The sequence below is a fragment of the Salvelinus fontinalis genome, unplaced genomic scaffold, assembly GCF_029448725.1.
Source record: "Salvelinus fontinalis isolate EN_2023a unplaced genomic scaffold, ASM2944872v1 scaffold_0866, whole genome shotgun sequence".
Taxonomy (NCBI): Eukaryota; Metazoa; Chordata; class Actinopteri; order Salmoniformes; family Salmonidae; genus Salvelinus; species Salvelinus fontinalis.
Genome location: NW_026601075.1, coordinates 43,983 through 68,572, shown reverse-complemented (window position 1 = coordinate 68,572; position 24,590 = coordinate 43,983). Strand labels below are relative to the sequence as shown.

The window sequence follows — 24,590 nt, the reverse complement described above, 5'->3', positions numbered from 1 at the left end:
AGAGAGAGAGGTAGAGAGAGAGAGGGAGAGGTAGAGAGGGAGAGGGGGGAGTGAGAGAGATAGAGAGAGAGGGGGGAGAGGTAGAGATGGATTAGAGGTAGATTAGAGATAAAGGTGATAAACCAATGGGGATTAAAGGTTGACAATAATAGAGATTATTAAAGCTACAGGTAATGTTAAATCTCTTTACTGTAAAGCTACAGGTAATGTTAAATCTCTTTACCGTAAAGCTACAGGTAATGTAAAATCTCTTTACCGTAAAGCTACAGGTAATGTAAAATCTCTTTACCGTAAAGCTACAGGTAATTGTTAAATCGCTTTACTGTATAACTACAGGTAATGTTAAATCTCTTTACTGTATAACTACAGGTAATGTTAAATCTCTTTACCGTATAACTACAGGTAATGTTAAATCTCTTTTGGGCGACTGGTGCGTTGACTTTTGAACTGGTTGGAATTGACCTCCGTTGCAAGTCAAAATAACACCCCCTTTTTCCCCTCAAAATGGTTAGAGTACAGGGAAGATGATCCTAGATCTGTGCTCTCCACTCACCGTCCTCTGTACGTAATCCCAGGCCTGCTCTGTGGTGCTGTTCTTGCCAGGGTAGTTGTTTAGGATCTGGGTCACGATGTTGGACATCTCCTTATTTAGCTGAGACAGAGAGAAGGGGGGGAACCAGTCAGTAAACCCAGTCATTCAGTGAGTCAAATCAGACAGTGTTGGTTTCTAAACTACTCTAAACACAAACACAAAACCTGGAGAGAAAATACAACATCCAGAATTAGAGATACAAATCAGTTGAATAAATCTGAGTAAATTCCTGGAGGAGAAATGTCCCTGATCATTGAAAACTAGCCTTGTTCTGTAATGTGTAGATCTTATGTCTCCCACTCATCTCTGACCCCTCCCCATTCCTTCTCTGACCCCTCCCCATTCCTTCTCTGACCCCTCCCCACTCATCTCTGACCCCTCCCCACTCATCTCTGACCCCTCCCCACTCATCTCTGACCCCTCCCCATTCCTTCTCTGACCCCTCCCCATTCCTTCTCTGACCCCTCCCCATTCCTTCTCTGACCCCTCCCCATTCCTTCTCTGACCCCTCCCCATTCCTTCTCTGACCCCTCCCCACTCATCTCTGACCCCTCCCCACTCATCTCTGACCCCTCCCCACTCATCTCTGACCCCTCCCCACTCATCTCTGACCCCTCCCCACTCATCTCTGACCCCTCCCCATTCCTTCTCTGACCCCTCCCCATTCCTTCTCTGACCCCTCCCCACTCATCTCTGACCCCTCCCCATTCCTTCTCTGACCCCTCCCCACTCATCTCTGACCCCTCCCCATTCCTTCTCTGTTGAAACAGGTCATATAAAGTGCAGAGGCTTTCTCTCCTAAATGACACCCTATTCCCTTTATAGTGCATCACTTTTAACAAAGCTGAATAGGGCTCCAGTCAAAAGTAGTGCACTATATAGGGAATAGGGCTCCAGTCAAAAGTTGTGCACTAAATAGGGAATAGGGCTCCAGTCAAAAGTAGTGCACTATACAGGGAATAGGGCTCTGGTCTATAGTAGTACCACTATATAGGGAATAGGGCTCTGGTCTATAGTAGTACCACTATATAGGGAATAGGGCTCTGGTCTATAGTAGTACCACTATATATGGAATAGGGCTCTGGTCTATAGTAGTACCACTATATAGGGAATAGGGCTCTGGTCTATAGTAGTACCACTATATAGGGAATAGGGCTCCATTTGGGTCTGAGATTTTCTGCCACTCTAAAAGCTTTCATCTGTTTCTCGTTAAAGAGCAGAACAGGAAGATCATGTACGATGTTGAAACACGTTTTGTTTTGAACCAGGAAGTCCCATCAAGGTCAGAAGGGAGACCTGGCATGTCTTCCTATGGTGAGACATGGGCTCTCTCAATGAGCCAACCCACCATTCCTCACTTCCCATCTCCTCACTTCCTACATCCTCACCTCCTTCTCAACCGTATTGGAGGAGAAGGTTCAAGGTCCCTCCCTTCTGAACTCATTGTCCAATGCGTTTTGAGAAGGAAATGAGGAGAGCGGAAGGGAGGAATCGACGGAAAGAAATTGAGAAAGAGCGCCGACATGTCCTCCTGTCGGGAGACTCTAGCAAAAGTATCAGACCCGACGGCAGGCCCGGCGACAGGCCCAGCGTGGTTAGCTACATGATTTGGACATGTCTGTTGTGTTGAAATGCTTAGTTACAGTGAACAGAGTATTACTGAGAAATCTGATGTTGTTTAAAGTACTGAAGTAACATGTACAGTCTTGAAAGTCCACAGAGAGGCTGCTGCCGCCGGCTGATGCTGCAAAAATGACAAATTTCAAAAAACACTGAAGCTGGGAGACGCGTATCTCCCTCACTAACTTTGAGCATCAGCTGTCAGAGCAGCTTACAGATCACTGCACCTGTACACAGCCCATCTGTACATAGCCCATCTGTAAATATGCCCATCCAACTACCTCATCCCCATATTGTTATTTTTTATTTTTTGCTCCTTTGCACCCCAGTATCTCTACTTGCACATTCATCTTCTGCACATCTATCACCCCAGTGTTTAATTTGCCATACTGTGATAATTCCGCCACTATGACTAATTTATTGCCTCACCCCCCTTATCCTACCTCATTTGCATACACTGTATATAGACTTTCTCTATTGTGTTATTGACTGTATGTTTGTTTACTCCATGTGTAACTCTGTTGTTGTTTGTGTCGCACTGCTTTGCTTTATCTTGGCCAGGTCTCAGTTGTAAATGAGAACTTGTTCTCAACTAGACTACTTGGTTAAATAAAGGTGATCTGGTCTACCTGGTTAAATAAAGGTGATCTGGCCTACCTGGTTAAATAAAGGTGATCTGGTCTACCTGGTTAAATAAAGGTGATCTGACCTACCTGGTTAAACAAAGGTGATCTGGCCTACCTGGTTAAATAAAGGTGATCTGGTCTACCTGGTTAAATAAAGGTGATCTGGTCTACCTGGTTAAATCAAGGTGATATGACCTACCTGGTTAAATAAAGGTGATCTGGTCTACCTGGTTAAATCAAGGTGATATGACCTACCTGGTTAAACAAAGGTGATATGACCTACCTGGTTAAACAAAGGTGATATGACCTACCTGGTTAAACAAAGGTGATATGACCTACCTGGTTAAATAAAGGTGTTCTGACCTACCTGGTTAAATAAAGGTGTTCTGGCCTACCTGGTTAAATAAAGGTGATCTGGCCTACCTGGTTAAATAAAGGTGATCTGGCCTACCTGGTTAAATAAAGGTGATCTGGGCTACCTGGTTAAATAAAGGTGAGCTGGGCTACCTGGTTAAATAAAGGTGAGCTGGCCTACCTGGTGAAATAAAGGTGAGCTGGCCTACCTGGTGAAATAAAGGTGATCTGGCCTACCTGGTGAAATAAAGGTGATCTGGCCTACCTGGTGAAATAAAGGTGATCTGGCCTACCTGGTGAAATAAAGGTGATCTGACCTACCTGGTGAAATAAAGGTGATCTGGCCTACCTGGTGAAATAAAGGTGATCTGGCCGACCTGGTGAAATAAAGGTGATCTGGCCGACCTGGTGAAATAAAGGTGATCTGGCCGACCTGGTGAAATAAAGGTGATCTGGCCTACCTGGTGAAATAAAGGTGATCTGGCCTACCTGGTGAAATAAAGGTGATCTGGCCTACCTGGTGAAATAAAGGTGATCTGGCCTACCTGGTGAAATAAAGGTGATCTGGCCTACCTGGTGAAATAAAGGTGATCTGGCCTACCTGGTGAAATAAAGGTGATCTGGCCTACCTGGTTAAATAAAGGTGATCTGGTCTACCTGGTTAAATAAAGGTGATCTGGTCCACCTGGTTAAATAAAGGTGATCTGGTCTACCTGGTTAAATAAAGGTGATCTGGTCTACCTGGTTAAATAAAGGTGATCTGGTCTACCTGGTTAAATAAAGGTGATCTGGCCTACCTGGTTAAATAAAGGTGATCTGACCTACCTGGTTAAATAAAGGTGATCTGGTCTACCTGGTTAAATAAAGGTGATCTGGTCTACCTGGTTAAATAAAGGTGATCTGGCCTACCTGGTTAAATAAAGGTGATCTGGTCTACCTGGTTAAATAAAGGTGATCTGGTCTACCTGGTTAAATAAAGGTGATCTGGTCTACCTGGTTAAATAAAGGTGATCTGGCCTACCTGGTTAAATAAAGGTGATCTGACCTACCTGGTTAAATAAAGGTGATCTGGTCTACCTGGTTAAATAAAGGTGATCTGGCCTACCTGGTTAAATAAAGGTGATCTGGTCTACCTGGTTAAATAAAGGTGATCTGGCCTACCTGGTTAAATAAAGGTGATCTGGTCTACCTGGTTAAATAAAGGTGATCTGGCCTACCTGGTTAAATAAAGGTGATCTGACCTACCTGGTTAAATAAAGGTGATCTGACCTACCTGGTTAAATAAAGGTGATCTGACCTACCTGGTTAAATAAAGGTGATCTGACCTACCTGGTTAAATAAAGGTGATCTGACCTACCTGGTTAAATAAAGGTGATCTGACCTACCTGGTTAAATAAAGGTGATCTGGCCTACCTGGTTAAATAAAGGTGATCTGGTCTACCTGGTTAAATAAAGGTGATCTGGTCTACCTGGTTAAATAAAGGTGATCTGGTCTACCTGGTTAAATAAAGGTGATCTGGTCTACCTGGTTAAATAAAGGTGATCTGGTCTACCTGGTTAAATAAAGGTGATCTGGTCTACCTGGTTAAATAAATCAATACATGTTGGATACAGACTTCCAACGATGGTTCTATTTCAGATTCAAAAAGCAGGAAGCATCAGGGATAATATCTATGGCTGTCCCAAACGGCACTCTTCCCTATATAGTGCACTACTTCAGGGATAATATCTATGGCTGTCCTAAACGGCACTCTTCCCTATATAGTGCACTACTTCAGGGATAGATCAGGGATAATATCTATGGCTGTCCCAAACGGCACTCTTCCCTATATAGTGCACTACTTCAGGGATAGATCAGGGATAATATCTATGGCTGTCCCAAATGGCACTCTTCCCTATATAGTGCACTACTTCAGGGATAGATCAGGGATAATATCTATGGCTGTCCCAAATGGCACTCTTCCCTATATAGTGCACTACTTCAGGGATAGATCAGGGATAATATCTATGGCTGTCCCAAATGGCACTCTTCCCTATATAGTGCACTACTTCAAGGATAGATCAGGGATAATATCTATGGCTGTCCCAAATGGCACTCTTCCCTATATAGTGCACTACTTCAGGGATAGATCAGGGATAATTCTTTATGGCTGTCCCAAATGGCACTCTTCCCTATATAGTGCACTACTTCAGGGATAGATCAGGAATAATATCTATGGCTGTCCCAAATGGCACTCTTCCCTATATAGTGCACTACTTCAGGGATAGATCAGGGATAATATCTATGGCTGTCCCAAATGGCACTCTTCCCTATATAGTGCACTACTTCAGGGATAGATCAGGGATAATATCTATGGCTGTCCCAAATGGCACTCTTCCCTATATAGTGCACTACTTCAGGGATAGATCAGGGATAATATCTATGGCTGTCCCAAATGGCACTCTTCCCTATATAGTGCACTACTTCAGGGATAGATCAGGGATAATATCTATGGCTGTCCCAAACGGCACTCTTCCCTATATAGCGCACTACTTCACGGATATGGCTGTCCTAAATGGCACCCTCCTCCCTAAGTAGTGCACTACTTCAGGGATACATCAGGGATAAGGCTGTCCCAAATGGCACCCTCCTCCCTAAGTAGTGCACTACTTCAGGGATACATCAGGGATATGGCTGTCCCAAATGTCACCCTCCTCCCTAAGTAGTGCACTACTTCAGGGATACATCAGGGATACATCAGGGAAATGGCTGTCCCAAATGGCACCCTCCTCCCTAAGTAGTGCACTACTTCAGGGATACATCAGGGAAATGGCTGTCCCAAATGTCACCCTCCTCCCTAAGTAGTGCACTACTTCAGGGATACATCAGGGAAATGGCTGTCCCAAATGTCACCCTCCTCCCTAAGTAGTGCACTACTTCAGGGATATGGCTGTCCCAAATGGCACCCTCCTCCCTATATTAGTGCACTATAGAGGGAATAAGGTGCCATTTGGGACTCATATATGTGGATCTGAGGTGGATTCCAGCTGTACGGCATTTCTAGTCAGATGTTTCCCTTCAGGTCCTCTGGGAGAGACAGGCAGTGTGTGTGTGTGTGTGTGTGTGTGTGTGTGTGTGTGTGTGTGTGTGTGTGTGTGTGTGTGTGTGTGTGTGTGTGTGTGTGTGTTGAGGTGGCTGAAGCAAGCCATTAAACTATCCTATCCAGCCAGGGTGGGTTCTGTTCCATTCCAAGTCTATAGCTTCTGCTACAATCTGCTAGGTCATTCCAAACCAGCTAGAAAGTTATAGAAGGTGTGTGTGTGTGTGTGTGTGTGTGTGTGTGTGTGTGTGTGTGTGTGTGTGTGTGTGTGTGTGTGTGTGTGTGTGTGTGTGTGTGTGTGTGTGTGTATGTTTCTCCAATTATCCACATCTGTGTTCACACATCTCTCCAGCTGGTGTGAGTGTGTTCCTACCAGCAGCAGTCACCCTCTCTCTGACCCCACTCTCTCTGACACCTCTCTCCTCTCTCTCTCTCTTCCCTCTCTCTTTCTTCCCCCTCTCCTCACTGACAACACCTCTCTCTCTGACCCCTCTCCTCACCGACAGACAACACCTTCCTCTCTCTCTCTCTCTCTCTCTCTGACCCCTCTGCTTACTGCCCCTCACTGACAGACACACACCTGGCCAGGCTTTCCTCTGGTCCTCCTGGGGCCTCTGGGACCTCCTGAAACAATAACCACCACAACACTAGTGCCCTGCAGTTTTCATAGTGAACAGCAGTGGGCACTGTGATACCAAAACACTGCTCAATCAGCTTGACATGACACTGGATATGTCCCAAATGGCCCCGTTTATGTCTTTTGATCAGGGCCCGTAGGGATAAGGAATGGCCCGCTGTTCATTTATTTTGATCAGGGCCCGTAGGGATAAGGAATGGCCCGCTGTTTATTTATTTTGATCAGGGCCCATAAGGATAAGGAATGGCCCGCTGTTTATTTATTTTGATCAGGGCCCGTAAGGATAAGGAATGGCCCGCTGTTCATTTATTTTGATCAGGGCCCGTAGGGATAAGGAATGGCCCGCTGTTCATTTCTTTTGATCAGGGCCCGTAGGGATAAGGAATGGCCCGCTGTTTATTTATTTTGATCAGGGCCCATAAGGATAAGGAATGGCCCGCTGTTTATTTATTTTGATCAGGGCCCGTAAGGATAAGGAATGGCCCGCTGTTCATTTATTTTGATCAGGGCCCGTAGGGATAAGGAATGGCCCGCTGTTCATTTCTTTTGATCAGGGCCCGTAGGGATAAGGAATGGCCCGCTGTTCATTTATTTTGATCAGGGCCCGTAAGGTTAAGGGTTATGGTGCCATATGGGAAACAGCCTCTTTGGGCTTGTCAGGGGTTGTTTATGATCAGAAACTCATCTTAGCTAAATGAAACCAACAGGGGGAAATTCTTTACACCGTTATTGACAACCCACACATAGAAAGTCCCAGAGAAGCTGGGAACAATTTTCATTCCATGGAATGTCTCTTATTATTTTATGTCTTTTATTTATTTTACTAGGCAAGTCACTTAAGAACAAATTCTTATTTTCAATGACGGTCTAGGAACAGTGGGTTAACTGCCTGTTCAGAGGCAGAATGACAGATTTGTACCTTGTCAGCTCAGGGATTTGAACTTGCAACCTTTCGGTTACTAGTCCAACGCTCGAATCACTAGGCTACCCTGCCGCCCCATATCTTTTCTTGGAAGATGTGCTCCAACACAGTCAGGTAGAGCGTCCAGTACACCAGTCAGGTAGAGCGTCCAGTACACCAGTCAGGTAGAGCGTCCAGTACACCAGTCAGGTAGAGCGTCCAGTACACCAGTCAGGTAGAGCGTCCAGTACACCAGTCAGGTAGAGCGTCCAGTACATCAGTCAGGTAGAGCGTACAGTACACCAGTCAGGTAGAGCGTCCAGTACACCAGTCAGGTAGAGCGTACAGTACACCAGTCAGGTACAACGTACAGTACACCAGCCAGGTACAACGTACAGTACACCAGCCAGGTACAACGTACAGTACACCAGCCAGGTACAACGTACAGTACACCAGCCAGGTACAACGTACAGTACACCAGCCAGGTACACCGTACAGTACACCAGCCAGGTACACCGTACAGTACACCAGTCAGGTACACCGTACAGTACACCAGTCAGGTACAACGTACAGTACACCAGTCAGGTACAACGTACAGTACACCAGTCAGGTACAACGTACAGTACACCAGCCAGGTACAACGTACAGTACACCAGCCAAGTACAACGTACAGTACACCAGCCAGGTACACCGTACAGTACACCAGCCAGGTACACCGTACAGTACACCAGTCAGGTACAACGTACAGTACACCAGTCAGGTACAACGTACAGTACACCAGTCAGGTACAACGTACAGTACACCAGTCAGGTACAACGTACAGTACACCAGTCAGGTACAACGTACAGTACACCAGTCAGGTACAACGTACAGTACACCAGTCAGGTACAACGTACAGTACACCAGTCAGGTACAACGTACAGTACACCAGTCAGGTACAACGTACAGTACACCAGTCAGGTACAACGTACAGTACACCAGTCAGGTACAACGTACAGTACACCAGTCAGGTAGAACGTACAGTACACCAGTCAGGTAGAACGTACAGTACACCAGTCAGGTAGAACGTACAGTACACCAGTCAGGTAGAATGTAGAGTACACGTCATGTAGAATGTAGAGTACCAGTCAAAAGTTGGGACACACCTACACGTTCAAGGAGTGTGCAAAGCTGTCATCAAGGCAAAGGGTGGCTACTTTGAAGAATGTCAAATAAAAATATATTTTGATATTCTTTAACACTTTTTTGGTTACTACATGATTCCATGTGTGATATTTCATAGTGTTGATGTCTTCCCTATTATTCTACATGTATATGTTGTTCTGGTCCTATAGAATGTATATGTTGTTCTGGCCCTAGAGAATGTTGTTCTGGTCCTATAGAATGTATATGTTGTTCTGGTCCTATAGAATGTTGTTCTGGTCCTATAGAATCTATATGTTGTTCTGGTCCTATAGAATGCATATGTTGTTCTGGTCCTATAGAATGCATATGTTGTTCTGGTCCAGTAGAATGTATATGTTGTTCTGGTCCTACAGAATGTATATATTGTTCTGGTCCTACAGAATGTATATATTGTTCTGGTCCAGTAGAATGTATATGTTGTTCTGGTCCAGTAGAATGTATATGTTGTTCTGGTCCAGTAGAATGTGGTTCTGGTCCAGTAGAATGTATATGTTTTTCTGGTCCAGTAGAATGTATATGTTGTTCTGGTCCTATAGAATGTATATGTTGTTCTGGTCCTATAGATTGTTGTTCTGGTCCTATAGAATGTTGTTCTGGTCCTATAGAATGTTGTTCTGGTCCTATAGAATGTTGTTCTGGTCCTATAGATTGTTGTTCTGGTCCTATAGAATGCATATGTTGTTCTGGTCCTATAGAATGTATATGTTGTTCTGGTCCTATAGATTGTTGTTCTGGTCCTATAGAATGTTGTTCTGGTCCTATAGAATGTTGTTCTGGTCCTATAGATTGTTGTTCTGGTCCTATAGAATGTATATGTTGTTCTGGTCCTATAGAATGTTGTTCTGGTCCTATAGACTGTTGTTCTGGTCCTATAGACTGTTGTTCTGGTCCTATAGACTGTTGTTCTGGTCCTATAGACTGTTGTTCTGGTCCTATAGAATGTTGTTCTGGTCCTATAGATTGTTGTTCTGGTCCTATAGAATGTTGTTCTGGTCCTATAGATTGTTGTTCTGGTCCTATAGATTGTTGTTCTGGTCCTATAGAATGTTGTTCTGGTCCTATAGATTGATGTTCTGGTCCTATAGATTGATGTTCTGGTCCTATTGATTGATGTTCTGGTCCTATAGAATGTTGTTCTGGTCCTATAGAATGTTGTTCTGGTAATATAGATTGTTGTTCTGGTCCTATAGATTGTTGTTCTGGTCCTATAGAATATTGTTCTGGTCCTATAGAATGTATATGTTGTTCTGGTCCTATAGAATGTATATGTTGTTCTGGTCCTATAGAATGTATATGTTGTTCTGGTCCTATAGAATGTTGTTCTGGTCCTATAGATTGATGTTCTGGTCCTATAGATTGATGTTCTGGTCCTATAGAATGTTGTTCTGGTCCTATAGAATGTTGTTCTGGTCCTATAGATTGTTGTTCTGGTCCTATAGATTGTTGTTCTGGTCCTATAGAATGTATATGTTGTTCTGGTCCTATAGAAGTTTGTTCTGGTCCTATAGAATATATATGTTGTTCTGGTCCTATAGAATATATATGTTGTTATGGTCCTATAGAATGTATATGTTGTTCTGGTCCTATAGAATGTATATGTTGTTCTGGTCCTATAGAATGTATATGTTGTTCTGGCCCTAGAGAATGTTGTTCTGGTCCTATAGAATGTATATGTTGTTCTGGTCCTATAGAATGTTGTTCTGGTCCTATAGAATCTATATGTTGTTCTGGTCCTATAGAATGCATATGTTGTTCTGGTCCTATAGAATGCATATGTTGTTCTGGTCCAGTAGAATGTATATGTTGTTCTGGTCCTACAGAATGTATATATTGTTCTGGTCCTACAGAATGTATATATTGTTCTGGTCCAGTAGAATGTATATGTTGTTCTGGTCCAGTAGAATGTATATGTTGTTCTGGTCCAGTAGAATGTGGTTCTGGTCCAGTAGAATGTATATGTTGTTCTGGTCCAGTAGAATGTATATGTTGTTCTGGTCCTATAGAATGTATATGTTGTTCTGGTCCTATAGATTGTTGTTCTGGTCCTATAGAATGTTGTTCTGGTCCTATAGAATGTTGTTCTGGTCCTATAGAATGTTGTTCTGGTCCTATAGAATGTTGTTCTGGTCCTATAGAATGCATATGTTGTTCTGGTCCTATAGAATGTATATGTTGTTCTGGTCCTATAGATTGTTGTTCTGGTCCTATAGAATGTTGTTCTGGTCCTATAGATTGTTGTTCTGGTCCTATAGAATGTATATGTTGTTCTGGTCCTATAGAATGTTGTTCTGGTCCTATAGAATGTTGTTCTGGTCCTATAGACTGTTGTTCTGGTCCTATAGACTGTTGTTCTGGTCCTATAGATTGTTGTTCTGGTCCTATAGACTGTTGTTCTGGTCCTATAGACTGTTGTTCTGGTCCTATAGAATGTTGTTCTGGTCCTATAGATTGTTGTTCTGGTCCTATAGAATGTTGTTCTGGTCCTATAGAATGTTGTTCTGGTCCTATAGAATGTATATGTTGTTCTGGTCCTATAGAATGTATATGTTGTTCTGGTCCTATAGATTGTTGTTCTGGTCCTATAGATTGTTGTTCTGGTCCTATAGAATGTTGTTCTGGTCCTATAGATTGATGTTCTGGTCCTATAGATTGATGTTCTGGTCCTATAGAATGTTGTTCTGGTCCTATAGAATGTTGTTCTGGTCCTATAGATTGTTGTTCTGGTCCTATAGATTGTTGTTCTGGTCCTATAGAATATTGTTCTGGTCCTATAGAATGTATATGTTGTTCTGGTCCTATAGAATGTATATGTTGTTCTGGTCCTATAGAATGTATATGTTGTTCTGGTCCTATAGAATGTTGTTCTGGTCCTATAGATTGATGTTCTGGTCCTATAGATTGATGTTCTGGTCCTATAGAATGTTGTTCTGGTCCTATAGAATGTTGTTCTGGTCCTATAGAATGTTGTTCTGGTCCTATAGATTGTTGTTCTGGTCCTATAGATTGTTGTTCTGGTCCTATAGATTGTTGTTCTGGTCCTATAGAATGTTGTTCTGGTCCTATAGAATGTTGTTCTGGTCCTATAGAATGTTGTTCTGGTCCTATAGAATGTTGTTCTGGTCCTATAGAATGTTGTTCTGGTCCTATAGAATGTTGTTCTGGTCCTATAGACTGTTGTTCTGGTCCTATAGACTGTTGTTCTGGTCCTATAGACTGTTGTTCTGGTCCTATAGACTGTTGTTCTGGTCCTATAGACTGTTGTTCTGGTCCTATAGAATGTTGTTCTGGTCCTATAGAATGTTGTTCTGGTCCTATAGAATGTTGTTCTGGTCCTATAGAATGTTGTTCTGGTCCTATAGAATGTTGTTCTGGTCCTATAGAATGTTGTTCTGGTCCTATAGAATGTTGTTCTGGTCCTATAGAATGTTGTTCTGGTCCTACAGAATGTTTTTCTGGTCCTATAGATTGTTGTTCTGGTCCTATAGATTGTTGTTCTGGTCCTATATAATGTATATGTTGTTCTGGTCCTATATAATGTATATGTTGTTCTGGTCCTATAGAATGTATATGTTGTTCTGGTCCTATAGAATGTTTTTCTGGTCCTATAGATTGTTGTTCTGGTCCTATAGATTGTTGTTCTGGTCCTATATAATGTATATGTTGTTCTGGTCCTATAGAATGCATATGTTGTTCTGGTCCTATAGAATGTATATGTTGTTCTGGTCCTATATAATGTATATGTTGTTCTGGTCCTATAGAATGTATTTGTTGTTCTGGTCCTATAGAATGCATATGTTGTTCTGGTCCTATAGAATGCATATGTTGTTCTGGTCCTATAGAATGTATATGTTGTTCTGGTCCTATAGAATGCATATGTTGTTCTGGTCCTATATAATGTATATGTTGTTCTGGTCCTATAGAATGCATATGTTGTTCTGGTCCTATATAATGTATATGTTGTTCTGGTCCTATAGAATGTATATGTTGTTCTGGTCCTATAGAATGTTGTTCTGGTCCTATAGACTGTTGTTCTGGTCCTATAGACTGTTGTTCTGGTCCTATAGACTGTTGTTCTGGTCCTATAGACTGTTGTTCTGGTCCTATAGAATGTTGTTCTGGTCCTATAGATTGGGTAAATACAGCTTTTGGTAGCGTGTTCTGACTGAAAGTTAAAAAGGTGTAATCAGTCCTTAAACAAGGTGTAGTCTCAAGAGTGTAGTGAGTCATTTGCTACAGAACAGGTTGTGTTCAACATTCTGGAATGTTCAGGTACACATTTACACCGTGTAGAACAGACGTTGGCAGCTAGTCTAGTGGTTAAGAGCAGCGGCAGTTAACAGCTTTGGGCCAGTAACCAAAAGGTCGCTGGTTCGAATCCCCGAGCTGACTAGGTGAAACAATCTGCAAGGCACTTGACCATAATTGCTCCTGTAAGTCATTCTGGATAAGAGCGTCTGCTAAATGACAAAATGAAATGACATACTTTTCTGACATGTAAGAATGGTAAAGTCATACACAGTATTTCTATCAGCCACAATCAGTAAGTTTCTCTTTCCTGAACCCGACCAACAACAACAGGTGTAAACCGGAAGTGACATCACTCACCAGGTCCTTCTGGAAGTAGATGAGTACACCGGCTGCCACCTGACCAATCAGAATCAGCAGCAGGCAGGTGAAGTACTGTGGAGGAAGAGAGGATCGTGTGATATATGAGACGACATCACCGTGGCAACAGTCCGTCATAAAAATGCATAAACACATCCGCCCAATCCCCAACCCACATACCAGACATCCTCACCTGCAGCATCATTCAGACATCAACAAATAGAAATGCATTATGCATTCAACTATGTATGTAAATAATTGACTAGGATGTGAACTTCCAAAAACTACAGTAGTAACCCTGGAAAGGATCTGCATCATCTCCTTGATGCTGCTACAACACCCACTGGAACAGACACGGGGCTTTCTGTTACAATATCCACTGGAACAGCCATGGGGCTTTCTGTTGCTACAATATCCACTGGAACAGACACGGGGCTTTCTGCTACAATATCCACTGGAACAGCCATGGGGCTTTCTGTTGCTACAACACCCACTGGAACAGACACGGGGCTTTCTGCTACAATATCCACTGGAACAGCCATGGGGCTTTCTGTTGCTACAATATCCACTGGAACAGCCACGGGGCTTTCTGTTGCTACAATATCCACTGGAACAGCCACGGGGCTTTCTGTTGCTACAACACCCACTGGAACAGCCACGGGGCTTTCTGTTGATACAATATCCACTGGAACAGCCACGGGGCTTTCTGTTGTTACAATACCCACTGGAACAGCCACGGGGCTTTCTGTTGCTACAACACCCACTGGAACAGCCACGGGGCTTTCTGTTGCTACAATATCCACTGGAACAGCCACGGGGCTTTCTGTTGTTACAATACCCACTGGAACAGCCACGGGGCTTTCTGTTGCTACAATATCCACTGGAACAGCCACGGGGCTTTCTGTTGCTACAATATCCACTGGAACAGCCATGGGGCTTTCTGCTACAATATCCACTGGAACAGCCACGGGGCTTTCTGCTACAACACCCACTGGAACAGACACGGGGCTTTCTGCTACAATATCCACTGGAACAGCCACGGGGCTTTCTGTTGCTACAATATCCACTGGAACAGCCATGGGGCTTTCTGCTACAATATCCACTGGAACAGCCACGGGGCTTTCTGCTACAACACCCACTGGAACAGACACGGGGCTTTCTTCTACAATATCCACTGGAACAGCCACGGGGCTTTCTGTTGCTACAATATCCACTGGAACAGCCACGGGGCTTTCTGTTGCTACAATACCCACTGGAACAGCCACGGGGCTTTCTGTTGCTACAATACCCACTGGAACAGCCACAGGGCTTTCTGTTGCTACAATACCCACTGGAACAGCCACGGGGCTTTCTGTTCCTACAATACCCACTGGAACAGCCACGGGGCTTTCTGTTCCTACAATATCCACTGGAACAGCCATGGGGCTTTCTGTTGCTACAATATCCACTGGAACAGCCACGGGGCTTTCTGTTGCTACAATACCCACTGGAACAGCCACGGGGCTTTCTGTTGCTACAATATCCACTGGAACAGCCACAGGGCTTTGTGAGCGACTCCTCCCTGTACAGTAGCAGTAGTTTGTAATGCATTCACACTAGCAAACACTGAGTGGACAAAACATTAGGAACACCTTCCTTATATTGAGTTGCACCCCCTTTTAGTCTTCGGAACAGCCTCAACTTGTCGGGGCATGGACTCTACAAGGTGTTGAAAGCGTTCCACAGGGATGCTGGCCCATGTTGACTCCAATGCTTCCCACAGTTGTGTCACAGCTGGATGTCCTTTGGGTTGTGGACCATTCTTGATACACACAGGAAACTGTTGAGCGTGAAAAACCCAGCATCGTTGCAGTCCTTGATAAACTAAATCAGTGCACCTGACACCTACTACCATACCCCGTGCAAAGGCTTTGGTCTTGCCCTTTCACCCTTAGAATGGCCCACATACACAATCCATGTCTCAATTGTCTCAAGGTTTAAGAATCCTTCTCCTCCCCTTCATCTACACTGATTGAAGTGGATTTAAGAGGTGACATCAATAAGGGATCATAGCTTTCACCTGGATTCACCTGGTCAGTCTGTGTCATGGACAGAGCAGGTGTTCCTAATATTTTGTCCACTGTGTAGGTTTTGGAGATGGCAGCAATTTTTTAAAGATGATTTTGACTTTAACTTCATGCACCACTGATTGTAAGTTGTGTGTGTGTGTGTGTGTGTGTGTGTGTGCCTGTGCGTGTGCGTGTGTGTGCTCACCAGGCCCAGCAGACAGCGGATCTCGTAGATAGCCCCCAGACAACCCAGGAAGCCCATCAACATGGAGAGACCACCTACACCTATCAGGATGTAGGAAGCTATCTTCAGCACTGTGGAGGACTCTTCTGTAGAGAGAAACAAGCAACACTCGCAGGTTAGCACATTAGCGTCGCTATGGTAAAAACCATATATAGGTTAGCATTTTAGCATACCGACAGTACACCATGGGGGACTCCTCTGTAGAGGTGGGAACAAGCAGACTCGTTAGCATATCTGCCGTAAACACATATAGGTTAGCAGTATAGCAATCGGCTACTGTGCAGGCTTGTATTTAAGCAGTCTGATGTAGGCTATACACAGGCTAGCATTTTAGCACACCTACTATGTATACAAAGTGACAGGCATTTTAGCCCATTCATCCCTTAGCAGACACCATGTTCTGCTTCCTGTCTGACAGGTAGACAGACAGTAGAATATAACAGACATCTTCCTCTAAGGCAACTCATTCCCACAAAACCAATAAGGACATTGATCTCACACCAACATATCTGTTCATGGAAACAGTTCTGGATCTCACACCAACATATCTGTTCATGGAAACAGTTCTGGATCTCACACCAACATATCTGTTCATGGAAACAGTTCTGGATCTCACACCAACATATCTATTCATGGAAACAGTTCTGGATCTCACACCAACATATCTGTTCATGGAAACGGTTCTGGATCTCACACCAACAGTTCTGGATCTCACACCAACATATCTGTTAATGGAAACAGTTCTGGATCTCACACCAACAGTTCTGGATCTCACACCAACATATCTGTTAATGGAAACAGTTCTGGATCTCACACCAACATATCTGTTCATGGAAACAGTTCTGGATCTCACACCAACATATCTATTCATGGAAACAGTTCTGGATCTCACACCAACATATCTGTTCATGGAAACGGTTCTGGATCTCACACCAACATATCTGTTCATGGAAACGGTTCTGGATCTCACACCAACATATCTGTTCATGGAAACAGTTCTGGATCTCACACCAACATATCTGTTCATGGAAACAGTTCTGGATCTCACACCAACATATCTGTTCATGGAAACAGTTCTGGATCTCACACCAACATATCTGTTCATGGAAACAGTTCTGGATCTCACACCAACATATCTGTTCATGGAAACAGTTCTGGATCTCACACCAACATATCTGTTCATGGAAACGGTTCTGGATCTCACACCAACATATCTGTTCATGGAAACAGTTCTGGATCTCACACCAACATATCTATTCATGGAAACAGTTCTGGATCTCACACCAACATATCTGTTCATGGAAACAGTTCTGGATCTCACACCAACATATCTGTTCATGGAAACAGTTCTGGATCTCACACCAACATATCTGTTCATGGAAACAGTTCTGGATCTCACACCAACATATCTATTCATGGAAACAGTTCTGGGAATCCAGGCTTCTAAAAAACATTTTTTTTTAAATTTTTTTTTTAGAGAGTCTACTGGAGCCAGAGAGAGATTAGGTCTGCATTTCAAACGGACACCCTTTCCCCTATTTAGTGCACTACTTTTGACCAAAAAGTTCACTGAAAAACTGTTTAAATATTGTGCACTATATAGGGAACAGGGTGTAATTTGGGACATAGATTATGTCTGGCAAGAGGAGGACTGATATATGTTACTCTGAGGACACTGTTCTCAGTGTGTGTGTGTGTGTGTGTGTGTGTGTGTGTGTGTGTGTGTGTGTGTGTGTGGCACTGCCAAACATTCTGAGGCTTTCAAAGGAACGAGAGAAGCGTGTTTCTGTGGATCACTGCGGAGGTCTGGAACCAACAGCGTGTCATCACGGAGGCCCAAACTCTCTGCAAAGTCCAGAAACCACCACTGGGACAGAGAACGAACAGTTCAACCTCATCTAAAGTCTTTAGTTTAAGGAGACGTCCTCCTTGGAGACAGAGACTAGCTCCTGAGATCCCCAGAGGTTTGCAGTAGAAATGGCAGAAACATCTGGCACACCAGGCAATTCAAAGTGTTTTTTTGTCAGCGCATTGTCAGCGAAATGATTACTTGCAAGAAATGCTTATGCAAGATGTGAAACACAGCCAAATGTATATAGGTCATAGAGACAAAGTGGACTAAATACACAGAAAAAAACGTATCCTAGTTAATACTGTGATGAAATAGCTGTGGTTGGTTAGCGCTATACTCTAGCGTGTGACTAATGTGGAATACAGGAAGTTCAATAATGCCATGCTGTCTGATTTCTTCTTCTTCTGATTCTAAGCGACTGTGGCCATATTACTGAAGGAATATGTCAACCGCTGGTTGGGAACCCTCATTCCCAGCAAAAGCAGTTTAACCAGACACGTATCTGGTTAAGAGACACAGAGACCATGCAGCACATCACAGACAGAGAGGAACGACTAGAGAACAGATACCAGAACCCGGGGGAGTGGAAGGAGAGGACTGGGGCCCCTGGGATAGAACCCAGGGGAGTGGAGGGTGGAGGGAGAGGCCTGGGGCCCCTGGGATAGAACCCGTGGTGGGTGGAGGGAGAGGACTGGGGCCCCTGGGATAGAAAGAACCCGGGGGGAGTGGAGGGTGGCGGGAGAGGCCTGGGGCCCCTGGGATAGAACCCGGGGGGAGTGGAGGGTGGTGGGAGAGGCCTGGGGCCCCTGGGATAGAACCCGGGGGAGTGGTGGGTGGAGGGAGAGGCCTGGGACAGAACCCAGGGGAGTGGTGGGTGGAGGGAGAGGACTGGGGCCCCTGGGATAGAACCCAGGGGAGTGGCGGGAGAGGCCTGGGGCCCCTGGGATAGAACCCAGGGGAGTGGTGGGTGGAGGGAGAGGACTGGGGCCCCTGGGATAGAACCCAGGGGAGTGGAGGGTGGAGGGAGAGGCCTGGGGCCCCTGGGATAGAACCCAGGGGAGTGGTGGGTGGAGGGAGAGGCCTGGGGCCCCTGGGATAGAACCCAGGGGAGTGGTGGGTGGAGGGAGAGGACTGGGGCCCCTGGGATAGAACCCAGGGGAGTGGAGGGTGGTGGGAGAGGCCTGGGGCCCCTGGGATAGAACCCGGGGGAGTGGTGGGTGGAGGGAGAGGCCTGGGACAGAACCCAGGGGAGTGGTGGGTGGAGGGAGAGGACTGGGGCCCCTGGGATAGAACCCAGGGGAGTGGCGGGAGAGGCCTGGGGCCCCTGGGATAGAACCCGGGGGAGTGGTGGGTGGAGGGAGAGGACTGGGGCCCCTGGGATAGAACCCAGGGGAGTGGCGGGAGAGGCCTGGGGCCCCTGGGATAGAACCTAGGGGAGTGGTGGGTGGAGGGAGAGGACTGGGGCCCCTGGGATAGAACCCAGGGGAGTGGAGGGTGGAGGGAGAGGCCTGGGGCCCCTGGGATAGAACCCAGGGGAGTGGTGGGTGGAGGGAGAGGCCTGGGGCCCCTGGGATAGAACCCAGGGGAGTGGTGGGTGGAGGGAGAGGACTGGGGCCCCTGGGATAGAACCCAGGGGAGTGGAGGGTGGAGGGAGAGGCCTGGGGCCCCTGGGATAGAACCCGGGGGAGTGGAGGGTGGAGGGAGAGGACTGGGACCCCTGGGATAGAACCCGGGGGAGTGGAGGGAGAGGCCTGGGGCCCCTGGGATAGAACCCAGGGGAGTGGTGGGTGGAGGGAGAGGCCTGGGGCCCCTGGGATAGAACCCAGGGGAGTGGTGGGAGAGGCCTGGGGCCCCTGGGATAGAACCCAGGGGAGTAGTGGGTGGAGGGAGAGGACTGGGGCCCCTGGGATAGAACCCAGGGGAGTGGTGGGTGGAGGGAGAGGCCTGGGGCCCCTGGGATAGAACCCGGGGGAGTGGTGGGTGGAGGGAGAGGACTGGGACCCCTGGGATAGAACCCGGGGGAGTGGAGGGAGAGGCCTGGGGCCCCTGGGATAGAACCCGGGGGAGTGGTGTGAGTGGCCTGGGGCCCCTGGGATAGAACCCGGGGGAGTGGTTGTAGAGGCCTGCAGCTGGATCCCCAAAAACAAAGAAATCATAGGTTTACGTGGTGTGGGGAGGGCGTGGGAGGAGGGAGGTGGGGGGGAGGGCGTGGGAGGAGGGAGGTGGGGGGAGGGCGTGGGAAGAGGGAGGTGGGAGAATGGTGGTGGGAGGAGGGCGTGGGGGGGTCACAGTGGTGGGAGGAGAGAACAGTGGTGGGAGAACGGCGGTGGGAGGAGGGAGTGGAACTACTTAGTCAAATGTAGTGCACTATATGTCGGGAATAGGGTGCCACTTGGGACAACCAGCTCTGGAATGATCGTTAGGCTGGTTGGGCTTTGTTTCAACTCCTCCTCACATAATTCCTGATTCAAACCACTACAGGCCACTATAAAGACCTTGGTATAAACCCTTACTACAGATCAAACCACTACAGGCCACTATAAAGACCCTTACTACAGATCAAACCACTACAGGCCACTATAAAGACCCTTATTACAGATCAAACCACTACAGGCCACTATAAAGACCCTTACTACAGATCAAATCACTACAGGCCACTATAAAGACCTTGGTATAAACCCTTACTACAGATCAAACCACTACAGGCCACTATAAAGACCCTTACTACAGATCAAACCACTACAGCCACTATAAAGACCCTTACTACAGATCAAACCACTACAGGCCACTATAAAGACCCTGGTATAGACCCTTACTACAGATCAAACCACTACAGGCCACTATAAAGACCTTGGTATAGACCCTTACTACAGATCAAACCACTACAGACCACTATAAAGACCCTGGTATAGACCCTTACTACAGATCAAACCACTACAGACCACTATAAAGACCTTGGTATAGACCCTTACTACAGATCAAACCACTACAGACCACTATAAAGACCCTGGTATAGACCCTTACTACAGATCAAACCACTACAGACCACTATAAAGACCTTGGTATAGACCCTTACTACAGATCAAACCACTACAGGCCACTATAAAGACCTTGGTATAGACCCTTACTACAGATCAAACCACTACAGACCACTATAAAGACCCTGGTATAGACCCTTACTACAGATCAAACCACTACAGACCACTATAAAGACCCTAGTATAGACCCTTACTACAGATCAAACCACTACAGGCCACTATAAAGACCTTGGTATAGACCCTTACTACAGATCAAACCACTACAGGCCACTATAAAGACCCTTACTACAGATCAAACCACTACAGGCCACTATAAAGACCTTGGTATAGACCGTTACTACAGCTCACACTAGGGTTGTCACGATAACATTTTCCTAACGATATACGACCAAGTCTCACCAATTATACCAATTAGTATCGCGATATCACGGAGGGAAATTTTTTGATTAAATAAAAAATTTAATTAAATAAAAAAAAATCTGTGGCCTGGCATCCTGTTCGCCCCATCCCCCAGACACATGTTCCTGTTATCTAAACGTTCCCTAAAAACCTGTCACTGAACTGCCCCTTCTAGTCAATACCCCCTTCTAGTCAATACAACACATTGAATTTAACTTCCCCCTTCTAGTCAATACAACACATTGAATTTAACTTCCCCCTTCTAGTCAATACAACACATTGAATTTAACTTCCCCCTTCTAGTCAATACAACACATTGAATTTAACTTCCCCCTTCTAGTCAATACAACACATTGAATTTAACTTCCCCCTTCTAGTCAATACAAAACATTGAATTTAACTTCCCCTTCTAGTCAATACAAAACATTGAATTTAACTTCCCCTTCTAGTCAATACAAAACATTGAATTTAACTTCCCCCTTCTAGTCAATACAACACATTGAATTTAACTTCCCCCTTCTAGTCAATACAAAACATTGAATTTAACTTCCCCTTCTAGTCAATACAACACATTGAATTTAACTTCCCCCTTCTAGTCAATACAACACATTGAATTTAACTTCCCCTTCTAGTCAATACAAAACATTGAATTTAACTTCCCCTTCTAGTCAATACAACACATTGAATTTAACTCCACCCTGTTCAGTGTATAATAGAATACTGCATAGAGTGGATGATTGGCTCATATTTGCAAACGCCTAGCTGTGATTGGTCTGGAGGAATGGCAGGAATGAATATAGATGCATAATGGGCTGTATGTCATTGTGTCGGTCAGGGGACAACACTGCATGAAACCTTCTTTACTGTTTAGTTAACACACACACACACACACACACACACACACACATTACTGCACGGTCGGAACTAGAAACACAAGCATTTCGCTACACTCGCATTAACATCTGCTAACCATGTGTATGTGACAAATAAAATGATTTGACACACACAAACAGACACTGCTCCCAACTTTTAAAACGTTAGGCACCAAACAGAATGTAAGGAGCAGCAGAAAGAGAGTTGTTTTATAGTTTCGTCTTCCATTAGGCCCATATGAATCCTATATAGTTTAGTCTCCCATTAGGCCTATATGAATCCTATATAGTTTAGTCTCCCATTAGGCCTATATGAATCCTATATAGTTTAGTCTCCCATTAGGTCTATATGAATCCTATATAGTTTAGTCTCCCATTAGGCCTATATGAATCCTATATAGTTTATTCTCCCATTAGGCCTATATGAATCCTATATAGTTTAGTCTCCCATTAGGCCTATATGAATCCTATATAGTTTAGTCTCCCATTAGGCCTATGTAACGGATGTGAAATGGCTAGCTAGTTAGCGGGTACGCGCTAGTAGCATTTCAATCAGTTACGTCACTTGCTCTGAGACTTAAGTAGTGTTGCCCCTTGCTTTGCAAGGGCCGCGGCTTTTGTGGAGCGATGGGTAACGACTGTGCTTCGTGGGCGACCGTTGTTGATGTGTGCAGAGGGTCCCTGGTTCGCGCCTGTGTCGGGGCGAGGGGACGGTTTAAAGTTATACTGTTACATTGATGCTGTTGACCCGGATCACTGGTTGCTGCGGAAAAGGAGGAGGTTGAAAGGGGGGTGAGTGTAACGGATGTGAAATGGCTAGCTAGTTAGCGGGTACGCGCTAGTAGCATTTCAATCAGTTACGTCACTTGCTCTGAGACTTAAGTAGTGTTGCCCCTTGCTTTGCAAGGGCCGCGGCTTTTGTGGAGCGATGGGTAACGACCGTGCTTCGTGGGCAACCGTTGTTGATGTGTGCAGAGGGTCCCTGGTTCGCGCCTGTGTCGGGGCGAGGGGACGGTTTAAAGTTATACTGTTACATTGATGCTGTTGACCCGGATCACTGGTTGCTGCGGAAAAGGAGGAGGTTGAAAGGGGGGTGAGTGTAACGGATGTGAAATGGCTAGCTAGTTAGCGGGTACGCGCTAGTAGCATTTCAATCAGTTACGTCACTTGCTCTGAGACTTAAGTAGTGTTGCCCCTTGCTTTGCAAGGGCCGCGGCTTTTGTGGAGCGATGGGTAACGACCGTGCTTCGTGGGCAACCGTTGTTGATGTGTGCAGAGGGTCCCTGGTTCGCGCCCGGGTCGGGGCGAGGGGACGGTTTAAAGTTATACTGTTACACCTATATGAATCCTATATAGTTTAGTCTCCCATTAGGCCTATATAGTTTAGTCTCCCATTAGACCTATATGCATCCTATATAGTTTAGTCTCCCATTAGACCTATATGAATCCTATATAGTTTAGTCTCCCATTAGGCCTATATGAATCCTATATAGTTTAGTCTCCCATTAGGCCTATATGAATCCTATATAGTTTAGTCTCCCGTAGGCCTATATGAATCCTACATAGTTTAGTCTCCCATTAGGCCTATATGAATCCTATATAGTTTAGTCTCCCATTAGGCCTATATGAATCCTATATAGTTTAGTCTCCCATTAGGCCTATATGAATCCTATATAGTTTAGTCTCCCATTAGGCCTATATGAATCCTATATAGTTTACTCTCCCATTAGGCCTATATGAATCCTATATAGTTTAGTCTCCCGTTAGGCCTATATGAATCCTATATAGTTTAGTCTCCCATTAGGCCTATATGAATCCTATATAGTTTAGTCTCCCATTAGGCCTATATGAATCCTATATAGTTTAGTCTCCCATTAGGCCTATATGAATCCTATATAGTTTAGTCTCCCATTAGGCCTATATGAATCCTATATAGTTTAGTCTCCCATTAGGCTTATATGAATCCTATATAGTTTAGTCTCCCATTAGGCCTATATGAATCCTATATAGTATAGTTTAGTCTCCCATTAGGCCTATATGAATCCTATATAGTTTAGTCTCCCATTAGCCCTATATGAATCCTACATAGTTTAGTCTCCCATTAGCCCTATATGAATCGTACATAGTTTAGTCTCCCATTAGGCCTATTTGAATCCTACATAGTTTAGTCTCCCATTAGGCCTATATGAATCCTATATAGTTCAGTCTCCCATTAGGCCTATATGAATCCTACCATTGAATCACATCTCATGAGAAGCAAACCCTTTTCCTTTCTTCCTGGACCAATCAGATGTGACTAAACCTAGTGTGAAGTTACCAGGTTGTTAGCTAGCTATGTAACATGACTGAACATGACTTGGTTCGTTATCAAACCAATAATTAGCAAACCGGGATTAGTTTAAAAACCGCCCACGACATGGTTTTGTGAAATTATATCAAATGCGCGTGAATCCCAGTAGAAAGAGAAGTTGCCTCTGGTAATATGGGTCATTTATATAACTGTTTAGACTAGAGACAAGACCAGACCTCTGGTCATA

At 45.0% G+C, this 24,590-nt stretch overlaps 1 protein-coding gene across 1 annotated transcript in view; it reads right to left on the bottom strand.

Moving 5' to 3' along the window:
- Window positions 1-24,590, bottom strand: part of LOC129847479 (CD82 antigen-like) — a 58,370-nt gene that overhangs the window by 7,025 nt on the left and 26,755 nt on the right. The window contains exons 3-5 of the mRNA XM_055915286.1: window positions 15,854-15,978; window positions 13,601-13,675; window positions 554-652 (exon numbers count right to left, since the gene is read on the bottom strand). Coding sequence (XP_055771261.1) covers window positions 554-652; window positions 13,601-13,675; window positions 15,854-15,978 — 299 coding nt within the window. The remainder of the gene's footprint in view (window positions 1-553; window positions 653-13,600; window positions 13,676-15,853; window positions 15,979-24,590) is intronic.